This window comes from Cynoglossus semilaevis, chromosome 5 (genome assembly GCF_000523025.1).
Source record: "Cynoglossus semilaevis isolate Cse_v1.0 chromosome 5, Cse_v1.0, whole genome shotgun sequence".
NCBI lineage: Eukaryota > Metazoa > Chordata > Actinopteri > Pleuronectiformes > Cynoglossidae > Cynoglossus > Cynoglossus semilaevis.
Genome location: NC_024311.1, coordinates 7,548,884 through 7,569,029, shown reverse-complemented (window position 1 = coordinate 7,569,029; position 20,146 = coordinate 7,548,884). Strand labels below are relative to the sequence as shown.

The 20,146-nt window shown below is 42.4% G+C and overlaps 1 protein-coding gene across 4 annotated transcripts in view; it reads right to left on the bottom strand.

Moving 5' to 3' along the window:
- Window positions 1–4,242: 4,242 nt before the first annotated feature.
- furina (furin (paired basic amino acid cleaving enzyme) a) overlaps window positions 4,243–20,146 on the bottom strand; it is a 61,201-nt gene continuing 45,297 nt past the window's right edge. For all 4 annotated transcript variants that reach the window (XM_008310246.3, XM_008310247.3, XM_008310245.3 and 1 more), the window contains 10 exons: window positions 17,000–17,088; window positions 12,764–12,936; window positions 11,271–11,483; window positions 10,760–10,860; window positions 10,390–10,493; window positions 9,793–9,910; window positions 7,937–8,116; window positions 7,708–7,832; window positions 6,021–6,137; window positions 4,243–5,237 (listed from right to left, as the gene is read on the bottom strand). In XM_008310246.3, the coding sequence (XP_008308468.1) occupies window positions 4,630–5,237; window positions 6,021–6,137; window positions 7,708–7,832; window positions 7,937–8,116; window positions 9,793–9,910; window positions 10,390–10,493; window positions 10,760–10,860; window positions 11,271–11,483; window positions 12,764–12,936; window positions 17,000–17,088 (1,828 nt within the window). In that variant the 3' untranslated portion in view covers window positions 4,243–4,629. The remainder of the gene's footprint in view (window positions 5,238–6,020; window positions 6,138–7,707; window positions 7,833–7,936; window positions 8,117–9,792; window positions 9,911–10,389; window positions 10,494–10,759; window positions 10,861–11,270; window positions 11,484–12,763; window positions 12,937–16,999; window positions 17,089–20,146) is intronic.

Genomic DNA, 20,146 nt, shown 5'->3' with positions numbered 1-20,146 from the left:
CCCCCGCCACAGCCACGGCTGCTTCACGTTCACCTGGGAGAAAACAGTTCACACTGTGGCCGTGAAGCTCGGGGACATTCTGGGAGTTTAAAGCCTCCTCCGACCCACCATGTTAAAAACAAAACGCATCATTAACAAAAGAGTGAAATAATTATAATACCTACAATGCCGTACTGCAGTGATGTCCAACCACTGTACAAGAGGTCATCAGGTCAAAATAATCTCATTTCATTTAATTTACAAATACAAATAATGTGTCCAACTGCGACATGCAGAATAAAAATAACACTCTTCCACTAGGTGGCAGTAGATGGCAAAAAGAGACGCAGAAGTGATGGAGTCTTTCTTCAATTCCTGTAAGTAGTGTAGTGTTCAACTGAACCCCACCACTTACAGAGTAGTACTGAGTAAGTAAACTGTGAGTAATTTGAAACTAGATTTATATTTATATATACATACAGTATATAAATATACACAAATATAAACACTTTTGGACAATTTTGTTTGTCAATATTTTTTGGCAATTTCTTCCCCTTTTTCAACAATATTTTGAAGAATAAAAACGAGATTGTTTTCCAATTTGTCGAACCAACCCAACTCTTTTCCCCAGGAAGTTGAACTTTCAAACTAAAACATTTCAAAGACACCAGTGAATCACAACACATTCAAATTTGCATAGATCTTTATTTTTAGTAGAATCTATAATTGACATCAATTAAATAAAATGAGGAGAAAAAAAAAACAAGAGCAAAAAATTCCTTAAATTACAAGAAATATTACACTGCACCATTCATGTAGTAGAAAAATAGGCCTTATCTTAGAGCTCTGTCCCGTGTAGGATAGTCTTTCTTGTACATTAATCATAGGTCACAAATCTGTGAGGAAGTGTGTGGAGCCACGGGGCCACGGACCTCAGGAGGAGGTGGGAGGAGCTCAGCTCAGTCCCCTCAGGCTGCCCCCTTCTGGACACTGCATCAGCAAGCATTTTCACTGACACTTTAAGCATGTGCACATAGACACACACACAGCCAAACACACACACTCACACAGGTCAGACTCAGCCCTTAGTTATCAGGGATGGGACACGGTTGGTTGTTTGTTTGTTTGTTTGTTTTGCCTCTTCCCTCCTCCAGCAGCTGCTGAACACAGGGTGACTCACAGGGTGACGCTCAGAATGACGACAACAAGAAGACGGGTGAGGAGGGGTGAACTCAAGCACTGCACTATCAAAACACACCACACAGAAATGATTGTCTTTGGTTCCAGGCCCTACAGTTCGCTCCACCCGACTACAGACGAGCCACTTCATCAGGACTGATGTGAATCAGTGACACAAAGACCAAAAGCCTCCATTATTCCCCAGAGAGATTATATTCCTTTACTACCCTCCCACTCCCACTCCCACCCCCACCAGAACATCACTGCGAGCAGCTGATTAAAGGTGTTCTTCTGACACAGCTTCACTGCAGCACAAATGAAGTTTAATTATAGAAGAACTTTCCGGGTACATTTTTAAAAGCCTGTGACGGCAGCCGCTGGTCCTCGCCGTTGCACGGTAAAAAAAAAAAAAACAGCAAACGTGATTTTAAAGATTGTAATAGTTCTGACTTCAGCATTTAATGCAATCCAGCTCTGATACATAAACATGTATCTGTGTGTGTGTGTGTGTGTGTAATGTTAGTTTAGCTATATTTGTGTGGACAGTGTTTTGGAAAATGGATTGCAGGGACACTGTTTTGCAGGTCCCCAATGAGTGAGATGGTGTTTAGAGAATAAGGGTTAGTTTGGAATTAGGTGTTAGACTTCAGATGGTGGTCAGATTATCTTTAGGCTCAGGGGTGTGAGATTAGATTAGATTAGAGTTAAGGAATAAGATTAAACATGTATTAGTATTCAGACAACCAGTGAAGACCAGTGAGGTCCAGTGATGATCAGAATGGACCAGTGAGCACTACAATGTGATTTTAAGGCATGTATCGTTAACTCGGTGACTTTTATGTTTCACATTAACCACAGGTTACTTACTGTGGATAAACTGAACCACTGTCATCATCACCGTGGCAACCAATGACAACCATTGACAACATCAACGTTTCAAACAGACACCTGAAGACTAAACCAGCTGATCCTGGTCCATTGGCATTTTAGGGGAAATGGTTCCAATAAGTCGCTGCAGATTAGTACAACAGTGGTGTTTTAACAAACGTACCCTCCTGAAGCCACTTTACTTCAGCTGTATTTAGAGCTGATGGTACGTGAGGTACCAGGGGTAGGGTGAGAACCTCTCTGTCTGAGCGCCACTGTTTCTGTAAGAACTCACTACAGTAGAGGAGTCACTCGGTCCAATCACAGGTCTTCACTACAGCAAATGAACAGTCGTCCCAACGAACGACGAGCCACAATGATCTTCCCCTGATGTGGGTTCACATCCCATTCAGAAGAGTATTTAACGATCAACGGAGTAATTCTAAGATTTTGATCAAAGATCCAAGTGTTCAATACGAGGGGTGGGGGCTGAATAAAGGTCATTAGCAGCTCTGCTTTGTCTGAATAATAAATGTCCCATTAGCATTTAAATCGGCGATAACTCTGCAAAGACGAGCTGCTGGGAGAAACTGCGCTGCTCAACATTCACAGAATGTTCTGGATTGAATCAGAGCAGTCTGTGAGAAACTGGAGTAAAGCAGAACAGACAACAGAGCTACGGACAGTCACTGCAACGTTTGGATGTAAACCTGCTGTAAACGTTCTGTGGAGTTAAAAAGTCAAATTGTTATTTGTGGTGAAAAATACATTTATAACTTGACGTCTGTGACGCTGTCGTTAAAATTAAATTTAAAAAATCACAACAATAGTCGTCCGAGAATGACTGACTCCAAATGAACACCAATCAGATTATTAGATTAGCGTCATTTAAACAGTTAAATTGTACCAAAGAATTAATGCTACTACAATCGTGTTTTCTTTACTGTATGTGTGTTTGTTTGGGTGTCCCACCTGGCACTGCACTAAGAATAACTACTTTTTTCCCCCACTAGGGGCAATGTCCGCTATATCTCATATAAGCACAAGCGAACAACAGGATGTGAGCAAATACTAGCAACTAACTCATCGATTTACTGACTATAGCAAATACTAGCAACTAACTCATCGATAAATTTACTGACTACGGGGTCGTTTGCGACAGGCCTTCACTTTGTACTACAGAGAACTGTGTTTTACTGCGGTGCCCTGAATGGAGCAGCAGATACAGCTGACCTAGTCTGAAAAGCAAATCTCTGTCACGCTCAGTGTGCTCCATCTTAAGAACAGGTATGTCACTTCGTGTTTGTGTTTCTGCCTCGGAACTCCAACCGACTCCACCGACAAAAACTGACAGAGTTTGTTTTTCTGCTGCTGCTCGTTTGGCGAGTGTGTAGTCCTGGAGTAAAATCTGAACAAAGAAATCGCAGAATAACCCGTACGGGGTCAACTGACACAGACAGCAGCATCTGAACAAAGAAATCGCAGAATAACCTGTACGGGTTCGACAACTGTGGGATGCGTCGGCCATTGTAGTGAAAGTCGGATTATTTATTGATCCTGGGATTAGGGGACGGATTAGTGTCACACAGGTGGGGCGTGAACAAAGACAACGGAGAATAAAACTGATCACAAATCACTGGGTCACAACCAGGTGTTAGACTAGTTTTTCATCCTCCAAACCACAGAAATTCCAAACCAGTAGGGGGAGCTGTTTCCCCGTATGACTCACAGTTTGGTCTGTAAGAACTGGGAGACACTCAGAGTGAGTGGAGTTCCTATTTTTGTGGGAGGAATGACAGATAAAAAGGCAGATGAATTTGGTTTTGATGCAATTACCACCTGCAAATGAAAAGACGGCAGCGATTACCGTCTGCGGGCTTTCACGTCGTGACACGTAATTACGAACCATTATTACTCATCAATGTGTCTTTGGCTTCCCAGTTTTAAAATGCACCGGGGAGTCACTGCGGATCAGAGGTGCTTTTTAAATGTGGAGAAGCCAAGACTGCAGGGAGAAATCTGATTTTATGCCTCATTGTGGATTTCTTTTGTCAAAGTGTTTTTGTTAAAGGGCGCTCTTCTCTCTAATTTACATTAGCCTTGCAGTCACATTCGCGCGCGCACACACACACACGCTCTCCTCTGCATTTTATATTCAGCAATCTCATCTGGCTACTGCACTGAGTGATGGCAGAAGAAATAAAAAAAGAAAGCAAATAATAATCATCTGTTTACTGTAACAAAGACAGAGGTGGGGAGGTGGGGGGGGGGTGGGGGTTGGACCGAGCACAGACGCTGATGTGATTAAGGAAGAGAGGAGGGAAAAAGACAGTTTTAATAGAAAACCCGCCCAAGTGTGAACTAAGGGAATCTGGGGCCGTCCTGAGACAACAGCCTTCGATCCGGCCTCTCACGGAGGAGTGGAAGATGAGATCCTGAAGCCGAGGACCCAAGTGGGTAAGAGGAAAAAAAAAAAAAAACAAGTGGTAAAACCAGAAAAGACTGTGAAAAGAGACCGTCACCCCCCCGGCCTTAATCTGGCAGGCCCGTGGGGCTGACGGGGTTTTAAAAGCGTGACGAAGAGGGAGCACGAGGCAAAAGGCATTAAAGAGCACTTTGTGTTTTGATAAAGGCAGTCCTCTCGTTGTGGACTTCAAACTCTTCGTTCTCGGAGTCCGTGTTGACGCCTTCGTCTCCCCACACCGTCGGGATGCCACGGTACGACACCACCCTGTTTCCCCCGAGGCGGAAACCGCTACCGAGACCGCCTGCCGCCTCCAGGGAGGGCAGCTTGATGAGGGCGCCTGAACGCAGCTGCAGCAGCAGGAAGATGCTGGCGAAGGTGGCGATGATGGCCACGCAGCTGAGCACGGCCACCGTGACGGGCAGCTGGGAGCCCGACTCCACGGGCATCACGGCGTTACCCTGGCCCCTCATTAAGGTGTCGGGGGACTCGCGCATGTACTGGTTGAGGTGCATGCAGGTGCCAGAGACCGGGTCCAGGGAGCTGTGGGGGGGGCAGGAGAGGCAGGCTTGGGGGCTCAGACTGCTGCAGGTCAGACAGGGGTCTGGGCAGGGCAGGCAGGCGGGGACTGAAGCTGGTAATATGGCGTTGCCCACTGTGTAGTTGAGGGGCTCGGAGCCCACGGAGAAGCCTGAGGGACATTCCTTCACACAGGACTGATGGAAGAGGAAGTAGCCGGAGTGGCACTCTGTGAAAAGAAGACGAGGAAACTGATGTAAAAAAAAAATCACACAAGCATCTGGATCAGGGAACCAGGGATCCTTTCAAAGATCCATTCACACTCACATTCACACCAGTGGTTCAGACTGGTGTGATTGGTTCACACCAGTTCAGAGTGAAAGACTGGCCTGATCCTTAATCTATAAACCCTGAATCCTAATCTTTACTGTGGCAGGAAACTGGGGAAAGAACCTGGGGCAAAACCAGACGTACTGAGAAAACCCATCACTTAATACAGGGGCTTGAACTGACGACCTTCTGCTGTAAGGCTAGAGACACTAAACCCCAGATCCCCTGTGCAGCCTCAAATTGTCATAAAGAATTAAATTCTAGCGTTTACTTAAAGTAACTCATTATATTGATGGGTTATGTATCCAGTCATCACCGTCGTCATGGTAACGGCATTGGTCAGACCATCTTTGGCCACTTACGCCCTGCAGTGATTAAAAACTAACTCAGTCGTGTCCATCCTGAGACGCTCTTATTGGAGGTGGAGTATCGTCTCAGTGGCGCCCTCTTCCAAACGTTCTTGTACTGCATTGGTTTCCCTCCACCTCACTACACTGAAAAGGGTTAGGGTGGAGAACCGTCATGATGTTCCACTGTTCCACCTCACTGAACACAAGGTTGAGGGCATTCAAGCTGCACTGAGGGCACCCCAGCAGAGCTGTGTGTGTGTGTGTGTGTGTGTGTGTGTGTGGTGGGAGGGTAGTAAGGTACCGTCTCCACCAGACTCTAACTTCTAACTCACCGATGCAGCTCTGCCTCAGGTCCAGGGTCTTACAGCTGGTGGGCTGTGGATTTTCCGAGGAGTTGGTTGATGCAGATCCAGTGCCGTACAGCACCAGGGTGAACTGGGTCAACGTTCCTGAGTGGAGTCAACAGACACGGCGATTAGAGAAAAACATGAATCACCCAGGGCAGAGGGAAGACGATGTGTTAAAGACGACATGAGCTAGCGGTGGACGGAGCGTGACAAACGGACGCGGCCCGTGGCACCACGTCAGATTTTCAACACAAAAATAACTGGAAAATGAGATTTCATGATGTCAGGATTTGTCTCCGTTGCCGGGAGTAAAAGGCGTCAAGTGAACATGTCTCAGTAATCAGAGTGAAGAGGCTCCACTTCACTGAAACACCCTGTTCTGACACAGCCAGGAAATATCATCTCACTGCTGTGCAGGGATTTGGATGCTGTCGTCAGCTGCTGCACCATGTTCAAGCAATTAATTTAACAAGTCTGCACCTTGAACTACTCACGTTCCATCCATCCATCCATATCTATTTATATCAATCCATGTTTACCTATATGTACAGTATATGTATGTTTACATACACGTATCTGTGTCTGTATATGTCTATTCATCCAACAATTTTAAATTTATCATAAAACTGAATTCCATGATAAAAGCTTCTTGTGTTAACCCTATTATTGTGAGTGTAGATATATTCATAAATATATACAATATATGTATTTTCAAAAATATTTACAGTATATATTCATAAATACAGTACATGTGATATATATGTACATATATACAGAGATATATAAACATACATACATATATTAATATGTAATATATAAGATATTCTTATATATTATATATTACACTGATATATGGCTTTACACAAGAGACACATTTTTAAACCCATTAATAATAGTGGCACAATTCCAGAATCTCTAGTATACAGTACTTGGTCCCTGGGTGGGGGTGGGCTGGACCCATCCAGAGAGAACAGAGCTGTTGCTGTGGTGCATTAGAGGGATAATTCATTTCCTTTTTAATTATTGATTTTCTTCTTTTGTCTATTTGACAGTGGGGAAAACGGCTCTCGTTTGTAATTTTATTCTCTTTGTTAAACCAACACATTTAAAAAAAGAGGAATGTGAGAACTACACACTCCTGCAATGGAGAAGAGTGGAGCGCCCTCCTCAGGAGAAGCCTGGGGGGTCAAGATGGCAGCTAGCTGTAGGATTAAAAAAAAGTTATGAAAATGATTTGGTCGATTTTTTTTTATAACTTATTAATTATCTATTTATTTATTCATCTCCGAGGGCTGCTGCCAGCACTGACTGAAGAGCAGGAACAAAAATGTATTCACAAAATATCTAAAAAAAAAACCCCAAAATTTAACGTTGAATATTGTGTCTTTCACCACACACCAACAATGCTTTATCACCCCCAAATAAATTAATAAAATGAGCTGCAATGCTGCCATCTAGTGGCTATCACTTTCATATAAAGCTGTTTTTCCTTAATATCGCCCGACCGATATTATCGAACATCCCTACAGAGAACATTTTCAATTCCAATTTGTTGGCCGATTAAAATGCACTTCAGCAAAAAGGACCAGATGTTACAAACAATGAGCTGGAAATTCTACATGAAAAAAAAAAAACGTCAACATGTTCCACCTAAACAGTGAAGATACTTTACCGTAGTCACTTTCACCGGCAATGTTTTCAATCTCCAGTGTCCAAGACCCCTTGGGGTCCTCGTCCCAAGAGTGGGTGGTCATGAAAGCCCAGTCGTTAAAACCCTCTGACGAATAATCATGAGGCCTTGGGAGAAAAAGAAACACAGCAGCAGCAGAGTGAATACATTCTGTTTACCAAGAGTGTACTGTGTGTGTGTGTTTGCACAGTTGTGTATCTGGTGTTGGCACCTGGGGTGAAGCAGTGTGGAGCGAGTACCAGCTGGACTAATGAGGTGGATGGCCAAATTCCCCCTGCGGTTGTAGGACAGGGTGAGCCGGGCCTGGACATGTTCTAACAGGGTCACGCGATTCTCTGTGCCGACGCAGGCGTCCACGCTAATGTTGATGGATAAACGACTGCCGATGTTCCTGTAGACGAGGGGGAAAAAAAAAAAAAAACGTCATGTGAACTGATGTTCCTCCAGGAGACGACAGACAGATGTGGCCTCGAGGAGCAGAGTCAAACGTAAACATCAGTATCATCTGCAGATACAGTAAAGTTCAGGATATTTCCTACTGTAATACTAATGATTATCTTTAGCTCCACTTCTATCTTTTGGCTGTTTTCCTGTTGAACATATCGATCCAATACTCAGGATCGGTATCGTTACGATCGTCAGCAATACTGATCAAAAGTACAGGATCAAAAATCGAACAAAACATCCATAGCTGGTCTGATCCGATACCTAAGCTCAAATCAACTTAGTCCGATGTGCCTCGGAGTTGGCTTGAGGAGAACTGAAGGTACTGGATTGTCTTAGTATTGGTATCAGACATGAAAACGTTGTATCGAGACATAAAGCGGATCAAATCCTATCTTTTGCCGCAGAGTCAGGGTAAGGTCACCACATCAACGGTCAAAAAGTTGAAATAAATGAACGATAATAAACCATTAAATTAATCAATATTTTTAATGCTCTTTAACTCATGGGCAGAAGAAGGTCAGAGGTCACAAGTTCAGGGCAAGTCAGTCCAGTAAGTGGAGTTAGAACTCGTTTACTGCTGAGTCATTGGACCAGAAATTAATGCTGATTACTTTGAGTTAGATTGAAATTAAAATCCAATTGTTTCCATTTTACCTTCCAAAGAATTCCAATTAGAACAACTGAACTTTTTTGGGTCTGAAATCCATAGTCGGTCTCGCCCCCAACACCAGCCCCCCCACTCCCTCACCCCCCATTCCTCCTTGTAATCACAGTACTGCAGCTGCTCTTCCATCCATCCCCTCACCGCGGCCGCCCACCGATCGCTTATGGCACATCACTCGCCCCAATGCAACGTCACATGTAAACAGAACAACCTGCAGATACTGCAGCCATCTGTTCTGCATTGTTACTACAAAAGAAGAAATACCACATGAAAGGAATAATTTGAAACTTCCATTAGCTTGTAGTAAAATCTAAAAAAGACACAGTTAATGCGAGCAGAACAACAGTTAAGGGTCATGTGATCACGTGATCGACTCCCAGTTCTTTTCAATTTCTCTTGTTGCACACTGTGTCTCTAATGGATTCACACTCACTGTGCTGCTTCAAGCTGAGCAATATATCAAGCAATATATCACTCAGTTTACATGAATTAAGCAACGGCAGTGTACATTGCTATTAATATATATATATGTATATTTATATACTGATGATGACATCATCAGGACAGTAAACATTAAACACCAATACACACCCTGCTCCTTATGTGTCTCTAAAATCATGTCATGGTTTAAATCCTAAACAAAAGGTCAAGAGCCACTGACCAGCAGGTGGCGATCCTAAAACACACGATAAACTGGGTCAGGGTGATTAATAGTATGTTTTTAAAAATAACACTTAAATGTATTTCCTGATTATATGTTGGCTGAATGAAAACAACATGGTGTTACTGTTTTTGTCCAAGGTCAGTGATAACGAGCTGTTTTAATTGGTGCCTTTAAAACAGCTGTGAAAATGAAGACTTTTGGACACAAGGTCTTCAGATGAATCAACCTGCTGGAAACGTTTTCTTCCGTGTGTGTGTGTGTGTGTGTGTGTCTAAGTACACTGTGCACAAACCTTGGCTCGCTGACCATGGGGATGACACACTTCCTCTGCGGGGCCACGTTTTTCCACGTCTTTGCCAGTGACACTATCGCACCAGCATCGAGTAGACCGTAGCCGTAGGAATGGCTGACTGTAGAGAGAAGAGAGTGAGAGCAGAGTGAGAACAGCTGACACATGAGTGACAGCAGAGCTGTGGAGAGAGGCGAGGCATCCACATCCTGGAAGTCACGCTCGTTCAATATTTAAAGTGCTTTAAAGTGCGGTTTTTGACAGATCCTGGAGCCCTGCTGAAGAAAACACCCCGGCCTTGGTTTTGGTGTTTGACCTGCCGGCAGCAGCAGCAGCGTCAACAGTCGTCCAGCTGTAGTTCAACAAACGGAGCAGCAGAGACGAAAGATGGACCAAAACAAGAGTTTACACAGTCACAGTCTGGTCAGGATCAGGATTCATCTGACAACCACCACCAACAAACCAACCAGCACAGAACTTTTTCATTTGTCACAGAGTCAGAAAAACTCGACAGCCCATAATCACGGTGCCTTCAGGTTCCCTGATGCCAGAGGCAGCTGCAGAGATGAGATCAGAAAAAAACAGAAATGTTTTCTCTACCTTTGCGTCCGACCCCGTTGGTCTTCCAGTCGTTGGTGAGCAGGTGTGCAGGGTGAGAAGTTTGCACGACCAGATGTTGCATATCCCTCCAGGTCAGGTTTTTACTGGTGTGGGTGGAAAGGAACACACACACACACACACACACACACACACACAGTGTTAAGGTCTCACAGATCGTTGAGTCATTCTGTGGACTCTACTTTAGGTTAGCATACCATGTTAGCATCTTCTTAAACATGTAAAACAATATATTACACATATTCACAGATGTAAATATGAAGTTGTTTTGTTGTCATAATCAGGCTGAGGTGGTTGGTGGTTGAGGGCTACGATTGAAGATACATTTGCCATAAACGTGCCAGGAACTTACTTTGCCTCTAGAGCCAATGCGATAATCCCAGCAGCCAGTGGGGCGGAGGCTGAGGTACCCGTGTGGGAGTCTGTGCATTTGGACTTCAGGTCTGTGGTGACCTGAGGAGACGAGAGTCAGTCACAGACCGACAACAGTCACAGACAGGTTTTACCTTGTTTCTACCGTCTACCTTTTTCACTAGCATGAAGTCGCTACTGCAGTAAAAGTTTTGAAAGTAGCATATCGTGTAATATCTGTAAGAATCGTTATCATTTTCCCCCGATAATGAAAACCCAATAACACAAAATAGTTTCATGGATAAACGGCTGTATATTAAAGTGAAAGTCACTAGATGGCAGCATTGCAGCTCATTTAATGAATCTTATACTTAATAAATATTACCAGGCCTATATCGGTATCAGTTTATATCTAAATTGGAAATTAAATGTTTAGACAATATCGGCAAAAAAGTTCATATCGGACGTCGCTAGTTTTGATTAAAAGAAAGAAAAACACCCCAAAAACTCACGATCTGTTTCTCGTTGATGTTTCCTGAACTGTAGGTGGTGGCGAGGGTGGAGGAGCAGGCCTCGCTGTACCAGGGAACGTTGCCGTTCTGGGTGGAGCTGCTGATGGACAAGGTGTAGATGCTGTTGGTGTAGCCATCACAGTTACAGCTGTCCTTCTCCCTGCCGCCGTTTCCAGAGGCCCACACGAAGATTGACCCCAAACCGCCACGACCCTGAGGGAGGAAAAAAAAAAATGTTGTCATTGTGATGATGTGGATCACAGGACATCAGAGCTCATTTTATTGGACGACCATGTTATACCAGAGGGTGACACACTGAGCCAGTGGACAGTTAATTAAAAAACACAAACATGACAGTAACTCCATGTCATGAATCCCTCCTTCCTCTAGGGGTCTGTCAAGTGTAATCATTTATATTAAAACACGCTTCGTGGTATTGAGTGGCAGCGTCTCTTCCTGCATTGATCAAAGCACCACTCACAGCTCCATCTAACGACGCTGTCACGGGGGCAATTATGTGAGTAGTCAGTGTCAGCAGTTCCCATCAGCCTTATGGAAGGCGACTTGGATCCTGCTGCTCCGTAACCTCCCTGATGGATGGATTTGTACAAGGAGAACAGATGTGAGCGCCTGGAGGTGAGCCCAGTGTCTGATATCTCATTCCACTGTTCACAGGACTGAGATGAAACACAGGCCTGCCAGTCATTCACCCGACGACAGACGACAGAGAGGCTGCGCTTTAACTTGAACTCTCATTTGGACATAGATTGAAGTGTAATTCAGTAAGGATTTAAAATGAACTGAGGAAAATAAAAATGTTTTCACATATATAAGTAATGTTTTATATATATATACATAGATATTTATATATAGAGTACATATATTTACACTAATACAAATACACAAATATAAATAATTAAATATATATATATAGTACATGCATGTATATATACATATTTATATATATATGAATTATATGTGTCTATAAACATATATACACATATATAAATACAAACATTTATATATATATTTACACATATGTGTAATTTCTTTTATTCATACTCTACTTTAATATGGTATGGTGTAAAAGCCCTATTAAAATTTTATGATGAAGATTTTTTTAAATTTCATGTCTACAAAAACAAAACAGTGGATTTAACCGAACATATATTAACCGAATATAACAATACTTATTGATTAAACCCAAATTTTGTTATTGAGTGAAACAAAATTACAATTTAAGACTAAATCTAAATTAACACGTCGTGACACAAACTGTTAGGGTCATATTTTCCGCCTCGGTCTAACGAGCTCTCTCTACAGAGCTCTGTTGTTGCTGTCTAGTTCTCATTACTCTGTGTTCAGAATTCTCATGAATGACGGAACTGTTTTGTTCTTCTCACGCTCCGACAGTTCATCCACTGAACGACGGCCACACAATCATCCAATAACGTGCGTCTCATTGACACAAATGTCAGTGTTAGCTAACAGACCTCGGTCACGCCGCGCAGGAACGCTTCCTTGGCGAGTTTGGCCGGTCCGTCCACCGTCTTCCCATCATCCTCTGGGCCCCAGCTGACGCTGTAGATGTCGATGTGTTGGGGGTTCAGACTGAGGGACTGGGCCTCCACCATGTCGGTCACCTCTCCGTCCAGCATACGCACCCCTGAGGGCAGAGAAGGGTTAACATTTAAAAGTCAGAGTGAGGTTAAATATTTAATGAACCCCGGGCGGGTCATAACTCTGGACTTAATGAAGTAGTTTAGAGTACATTTACATCTTTATGATGTGAAGGTCTCTGGGACTGGTACAAATACTGTCCTTTTCTGGGTACTGGGTATGCAGTACATTAGAAGTACATCGCGATGGAAAACAATAATTGATCAGGATTATTTTAGTCAACATTTAAATTACGAAGATTGTTACTGACAAACATTAGATTTATGCATTTTTGTGACCCACACCCTGACAATGGACTAGACTGTCCAATAAATGCTAACCCAGTTTCTACGATGGACTTTGACACCGATGAGCAGTGAGTAGGCTAACACTCTTCAACATTAATGTTCAGCAGCTGGCTGTAGAGACCCAGAGCGCTGTTGCTATGGCACCATTAGCATACTGACATTAGCATACCGACATTAGCATACCGACATTAGCATACTGACATTAGCATAGCGACACGCATGTCTCTGTGCATCCGACGCTGTGACTCCTGTCACTGTTGTTTTTACGTGTTGTTTACTACAAACTCCTGTGAAAAGTTTTCAAAGAAAAACTACGATGAAAATGATGTTGATGCTCAGTCGCCAAGTACGACCAAGAGGGTTTGAGGTTCAAATCCACAGAAGCTCTCACTCAGTGTGATGGTTATTTCACTGAATTGATTATTTTTGTTGACTTTGTCATCTCTGTTGATTTAAACTGTGGGTGTCAAACATAAGGCACACAGACCAAAACCGTCCCGCTTGGGGTTTGAATCCGGCCTGACTGATGAATTTTGAAAATAAAAAAAAATACACAAACACTTCATGTTCAGGTAACATTTTGTAAAATTATACTGCATTAAATGTGAAGATTTATCTAATGTATTTTTTTTGCATGAAAACAAAGGGGAAAAAGTCGGACATTTTGGTAATTATGGGTAAATATGTTATGACCGACCCACTCCGCATCTAATGGTAAATATGTTATGACCGACCCACTCCCCATCTAATTAGGTTCGACACCGCTGCCTCAAACCAATCGGCACTGATGGAACCTAACCGTACCAAAGTACCTACGCTGCAGAGTTTTAACCGTTTAACTTTGAGTGGTTTGTATCCAAATCTAAAACTGTATTGCAGTTTTAATGAGTCAATGTCACATAAACACTCAAACTGCTGAGCCACAGCTGCCACATTAGTAAAAACCACCCGCTCGTCTTCATCTGCATGTCTGGCTGAAACGGTTTCAGCTCACCGAGTGTAACTTGAATCAAATTTCCCAGTGATTCCGATGGAAGCGCTTCAACTCTCAAGCTGATTTGTTTGGCTTTAAAGCTGAAATGCTTGAAGTTGGAGATAACAATAATAATAATAAAAAAAGAAAACAGTGAACGCAGCAACTGAAGTGTGTCCTGACAATTTATCCCCGCGTTAATTGAAGAGGTTTTTCCCGTAAACAGATGGCTCCAGTTTTTTTCAACATTATTTTTGTACAGATGAAAGAGAGGAGGAAGAAAAGGGAGACAGTAAAACTCCCCGTCTCCCGTCTTTACTCAAGTTTCTCTGAGAAGCAAAACGCATGATAAAGTGAGAGGGCATTACACGGCCTTGTGAAGCTGCTGTTTCCATGGCAACCTGCTGTCGAGGGCAACAAAAAAACGTTCCAGTCCCTGTCCGAGAGGAATGAAACAAAAATAAATGAGAAAAAAAATAGAATTCATTTTACTCTATTTTCCACAAACTTTTTTTTTTCCCAACTAAAGCGTGAATCATCTGAGGTGAAAACATCACGGAGCAGAAGCTCAGCATCCAGTGATGCAACAATCAGCACATGTCGAAGGAAACGGCTGCAACATGTCGGCAACCTGCTGCTAAATGGTTGCAGTACAAGGCCTGACCTGCAGAGGTGTAACAATATGTAGGTGAAGATAACAAAGAAGAGACATTCTGGTGTGAATGAGTCACACAGTCACGGGGAGTCACGCTAACAATAGAAAAAAAAAATCCATTTGAAAAACTTAACTTATTAACTACAGTCGGAGAACTGACGAAGAGAATTTCAACCTAAGTCAATTATTAGACGGTGTACGATGAACTACAAATGGGGTTTTCATTAAATTCAGAAACCACGCACACACGCAGGATCAAAACAGCTGTATATATTAGGGATGTTCGATATGAACTGTTTGCCGATATCCAATGTACTGACAATGACCAAACACTTAATTTCCAATTTTCGATATCAACCGATACCAATATAGGCATGGTAATACTTAATCTGTACAAACAACTGTATGCGTATGAAATTAATTAAATGAGCTGCAATGCTGCCATCTAGTGGCTTTCACTTTCATACACAGCTGTTTTTCCCCAAAAGCGAAACCCAGGCACTGCGTTATTGGGTTTTCATTATTGAAGGAAAAAACAATAACGATTCTTACAGATGTTCCAAAGTTATGCTAATATCGGGCCGATAATATCGGTCAGCTGATAATATTGGTGTGACATCAGCATAATCACTCAGCCGATATTATTGGATATCTCTAGCATATACCAATTAAGAGAATATATCCCATGTAGTAGTGGAAATCAGATCCCCTGCCTACCACTAGAGGGAGCCCCAGTACAACCAGTTTAAGAATAAAACCATTGTTTTTGGTCAGGATACAGATGAAGGAGGAGAGTCATCGGACAGCTCAGAAAGATGAGTAAACGAGTAAAAATGTGTCAAAAAAAACAAAACAAAACAAAAAAGCCTTTCCATGAGCGCGTAGTCGACAAAGGGACATAAGGAAGACAATAGAAGAGCAGCAGCAGCAGACGGTCTGGAGAGTGTGGAGGGCAAACACACAGCTGAGGACAACCGTCACAAACATTCAGTCTGAATTCAGAGTTCAGTGAATCTGTTCCTCTTATCACCAGAGGCCGCTCCACGGAACACTCCGGAGAACGCCACGGAACGCTCAAGGAAAAACAAAAACTGTGAGAAAACAAATCCTTTTTTCTAATCCTAAATGTAAACTACTCAGTCATGAAGCCTGTGGGGGAGAGAACTTCACCTCTGTGAGAGCAAACTGGAGAAAAGAAAAGAAAAACTCCAAACCTGCAGTGAGTCTGGGACTTCACAAAACTGAAGCGTGGAAGGCTGGAACTGTTAACCATTAACTAGACTATAGTTACTATAACTAACTTTAACTTTACTGATCATTACTGCAGCACATTCAACTACATAAGGCAAAGTGATCTTTATTTTATCCCTATTAGAAAAAACATGAGCAGCTTCTGTCAGTACTAATGCTAATAATGCTCAGTAATAGTTATTGATCAAAGTTAAAAATACAAAAAGACAAAACGATTTTGTTAAACAATAATTGACTTTTCGGCTTTCGACGGAGGCAAAGACAACGTTCAACCAGAACAACGGCTCATCGTTGGAGGTGGAGATTTTCTTTTAAAATGATTCATGACAAATTCATGTATTCATCTTCTACGGTTTAATGATTCCCAGGGTCAGGAGGGCAGCTGAGGGGCAATACTGAGGGCAATGCTGCAAACACTGGGCTTTTTGAAGAACTTCAGAAAAATATATTTTTTAAACAGGTTTAATTTAAAATTTGGTTAAAACTTTAATGTTTGCTTTTATAAAATGCTTCATTATTAAATATTTAAAATTTGAAATACTATTTTAAATAATATTCTGATATTTTATTATATAATATAAGTATTTAATAATATTTTAAATAATATAAACACTAATCAGACACTTGTTATTACAGAAGGCTCTGTACAACTTTCTCATGTCCAACACTGATACCAACACTGCACCAATCCGATACCTTCTCTCCTCCATCAGTCTGAACTAAAACATCGGACGAGTGACTGTGCAGACCGTAACCATGGCGACCGCTAAGGAAGAGTAGAATTCCACAACGATCCGTTTCTTTAAAACTTTATAAAATCAGCAACAAGACCGACCCTGCAGCGAGTACTCAGACTGTACTGCCAACCTTCACTCGTTCCTACCTCCGATCTTGGCGTTGTAGGCCACACCCACGCCACAGATCCCGTTGTTGGCGACCGCTGCCACCTCCCCAGCACATCGTGTTCCGTGCCTGGAAAGAAACGTACATTTATTTTAATAAAACATATACAGGTTATGCTAATGTGAACTCAGTGCAGCACTTGGAGTGTTCCAGCAGTAGTACTGTAGTACTGAAGTTGTACTGACAGGATCCCGGCTTTAATTCCTTCAAACAAATCCAGGACATGATGTCATGAGACGCGTCGACAGCGCGGTACTTCATCTGCCATCTGACCTTGGGAGAACCTGCAGGTTCCAAATTGAGCCAAGGCTGAAGGGAGATGAGATAAAGAACGAGCAGAACCAGACGGACTCTACAACCTTTAGACCTTCTCCAGTGGAACCTCCAGAACAGAAACCCAGGAACGTCTCCCTGTTTGGAATGTTCTCTCTTCAAAGACTCGACAGATTTATGAGAACCTGAGAAACCCAAGTTCAGTCAAAGTCTTTCGTATATTTTTTTCAACCTGTAAAGCCCAATAAGATCAGGATCCAGCAGCAGATCACAGAGGGACCTACGCTGACATCCACTGGGGAAGAACCAATACTGGGACTTCAGTAAAATGTACATCCATTTTTACTTTTTCTCTCAGTAACTTTAATAAAAAGATTTAATCAAGACGTCCCTGACCCCGTGACCCATTACAGGTCAATGTACTTTTTATGATAACTTTTTTACATATCATGTAATTCCATACATCACTCTGCACAGATAGTATAATACACTATATTATATTGTGTATATTATACACACATGTATAATATAATAATGTAGTATAGTCCAGTATATGACAAATACTCTATGTCCATACTGTCATTAATCAGGAAACATCAATGGTGATTAATATACAGGTCTGAACAAACACAAACACAAACACAAACACGCCAACACAAACACAAACTCCGACACAAACACATCCAACACAAACACAAACACAAACACTCACAAACTGCGACACAAACACCTTAATATTCCCGTCAGCTGATGTCGGACTCTCTGATCTGTATTTAAGATGCAGCCGTTGACGGGATGATTCCAAAGGTGTCGTCACTGGAATGCTAACCATGTAGAGACCAACTCCACTGTAGCTGACTGATCCCCCCCCCTACAAACCTCCCTTTGACACATCCATTTAAAATCATTAACTGTCTGATTGATGGAAACTCCCCCCCAACACACACACACACACACACACACACACACACACAGAGGTGAGGCCTGTGGTTCCTGAACCTAGTTATGCATGCTGGTCCTGCATCATCTGGTATTCTGGGAGTGATGTTAATAAGGAGGGGGGGGGGCGATGAAGTGGATCCTGCTCAGTCTCACTGATCGGGTCAATAAAAATGGAGAGGCGTGAGCAGCTCTGTGTCGGATTGGATAAAACCTGATGTCAGGGCAGCTCTGCTCTCTGGCTTTGACTCAGTCTGACCAGCAGGGTTTATTTACCACGCAGTGTACTGCAGTACTCTGATCCAGTCGATACTGTGAAGAGCAGCACATGACCTTCAAGGCCTGTAGCTACATAGGAATCTAGATCTGCATATACTTTGTGTGTATACTATATATATATATATATATATATGTATGGTTATCATATATATACACATATATAATAGAAAGTGAAATGCTATTCCAAAAAAACTGAAAAATGAAGAAAAGTTTATTAATTTAATTTGCCTGGCGGCCTCACACCGCAGTAGCTTTGATATGCATACATACCCGCCCCTCACATTGAGAACCACTCCTTACATTTTTTTGTGTTATTAAAAAGAACAAAGCAACCTTGGATTACAGCAAATAAAATGATATAGATATGACTGAAATGACAAATAAAACTGGTTCACCTTTTTCTAAAGTCATGATCACGGTTGTAAAATCTCGTGGATTGTGTGACATTCTGGCAGAACGACAACGACCGCAACAACTCAAGCGTGGTGTAGTAACTGATGTTATGTCGGCGTACTTAGAGAGGAAAAACATGTTGAAGTATTTAAAATACTATTCATCAAACCAGTGCTTGTGGTCTTTGTTCAAAGTACGCCTGTCAGATACTGGCCTTGTATCAAAAAAACTGTCTGAAGAACCATCCAAACAACGTCTTCATCCTACACTGCACCTCCCAAGGTCCTCAATAAACAGACCTGCCAAGTCTGGTCTGGTTCTACACGAGTGACATCTGAAATGAAGAACAGACCTCAAGGGATTCACAGGTAAATAGGGATTTAGACAATATGGTTCTAATACTGAGCTGACATTAGCATACAGGTTCCAGAGCTAACGTTAGCCAAAACAGTACACGGTACAACAGTAGAGATTAGCCCAGATGACAGGGCTGAGAGCCAAAGAATTCTTCTAATAACTCTACCTGTTTGTCTCGTCATGAATTCAGGCATTAGCCAAGAAGATTTGAGACTCTCTACTGAACTATGTTAAATATTCCTATTTAATCAACTGATTACAAAGCCTGACCATGTGATTTTCTTTTGTCTTTTCCTTAACGTCCACGTCCCAGTGATTACGGACCAGTTCAAGCATGCGATTTATTTGGAACACCAATATTTGGTTTCACTGCTCATTTTTACAAGAACTGGACCAAAACAAACTGAAACTTCCAAACCTCCTCTGTTTATAAGACACATGGTGGAAACTCTCTGGATTCCTGTGTCACATCTAATCGAGATAACAGGAGACTATGGTCAACAAAGAGCAGGTCCAGGGAGGTCCTGTTTCAATTACAGCCAGAACAACTCAGGTTACAGCAGCCGCAGCTGGACGCCTGCCAGAGAGCGAGACAATCTGCATTCACACCAACAGGTGGCAGAACCATTATCACAGCGGAAGGACCTGAAAGACCTTCCACCGGACAAGGACTACAGAGAACTGCTGCCATCACAGATACAGATATTTATTCTAACGACCTTAGTGAAGGTGCAAAGATGAAAGACAAGAACAGACACAAAAAATATCACCGTAAAGATCAGACGTCTAAAAATAAAAAGGAAAAAAAAGATTAAAACCAGGAACAATAAGATTGGGAAAGGTAATCTAAGTCCAGAACACTGGGGGAGGAGGGGGGAGTGGGGGG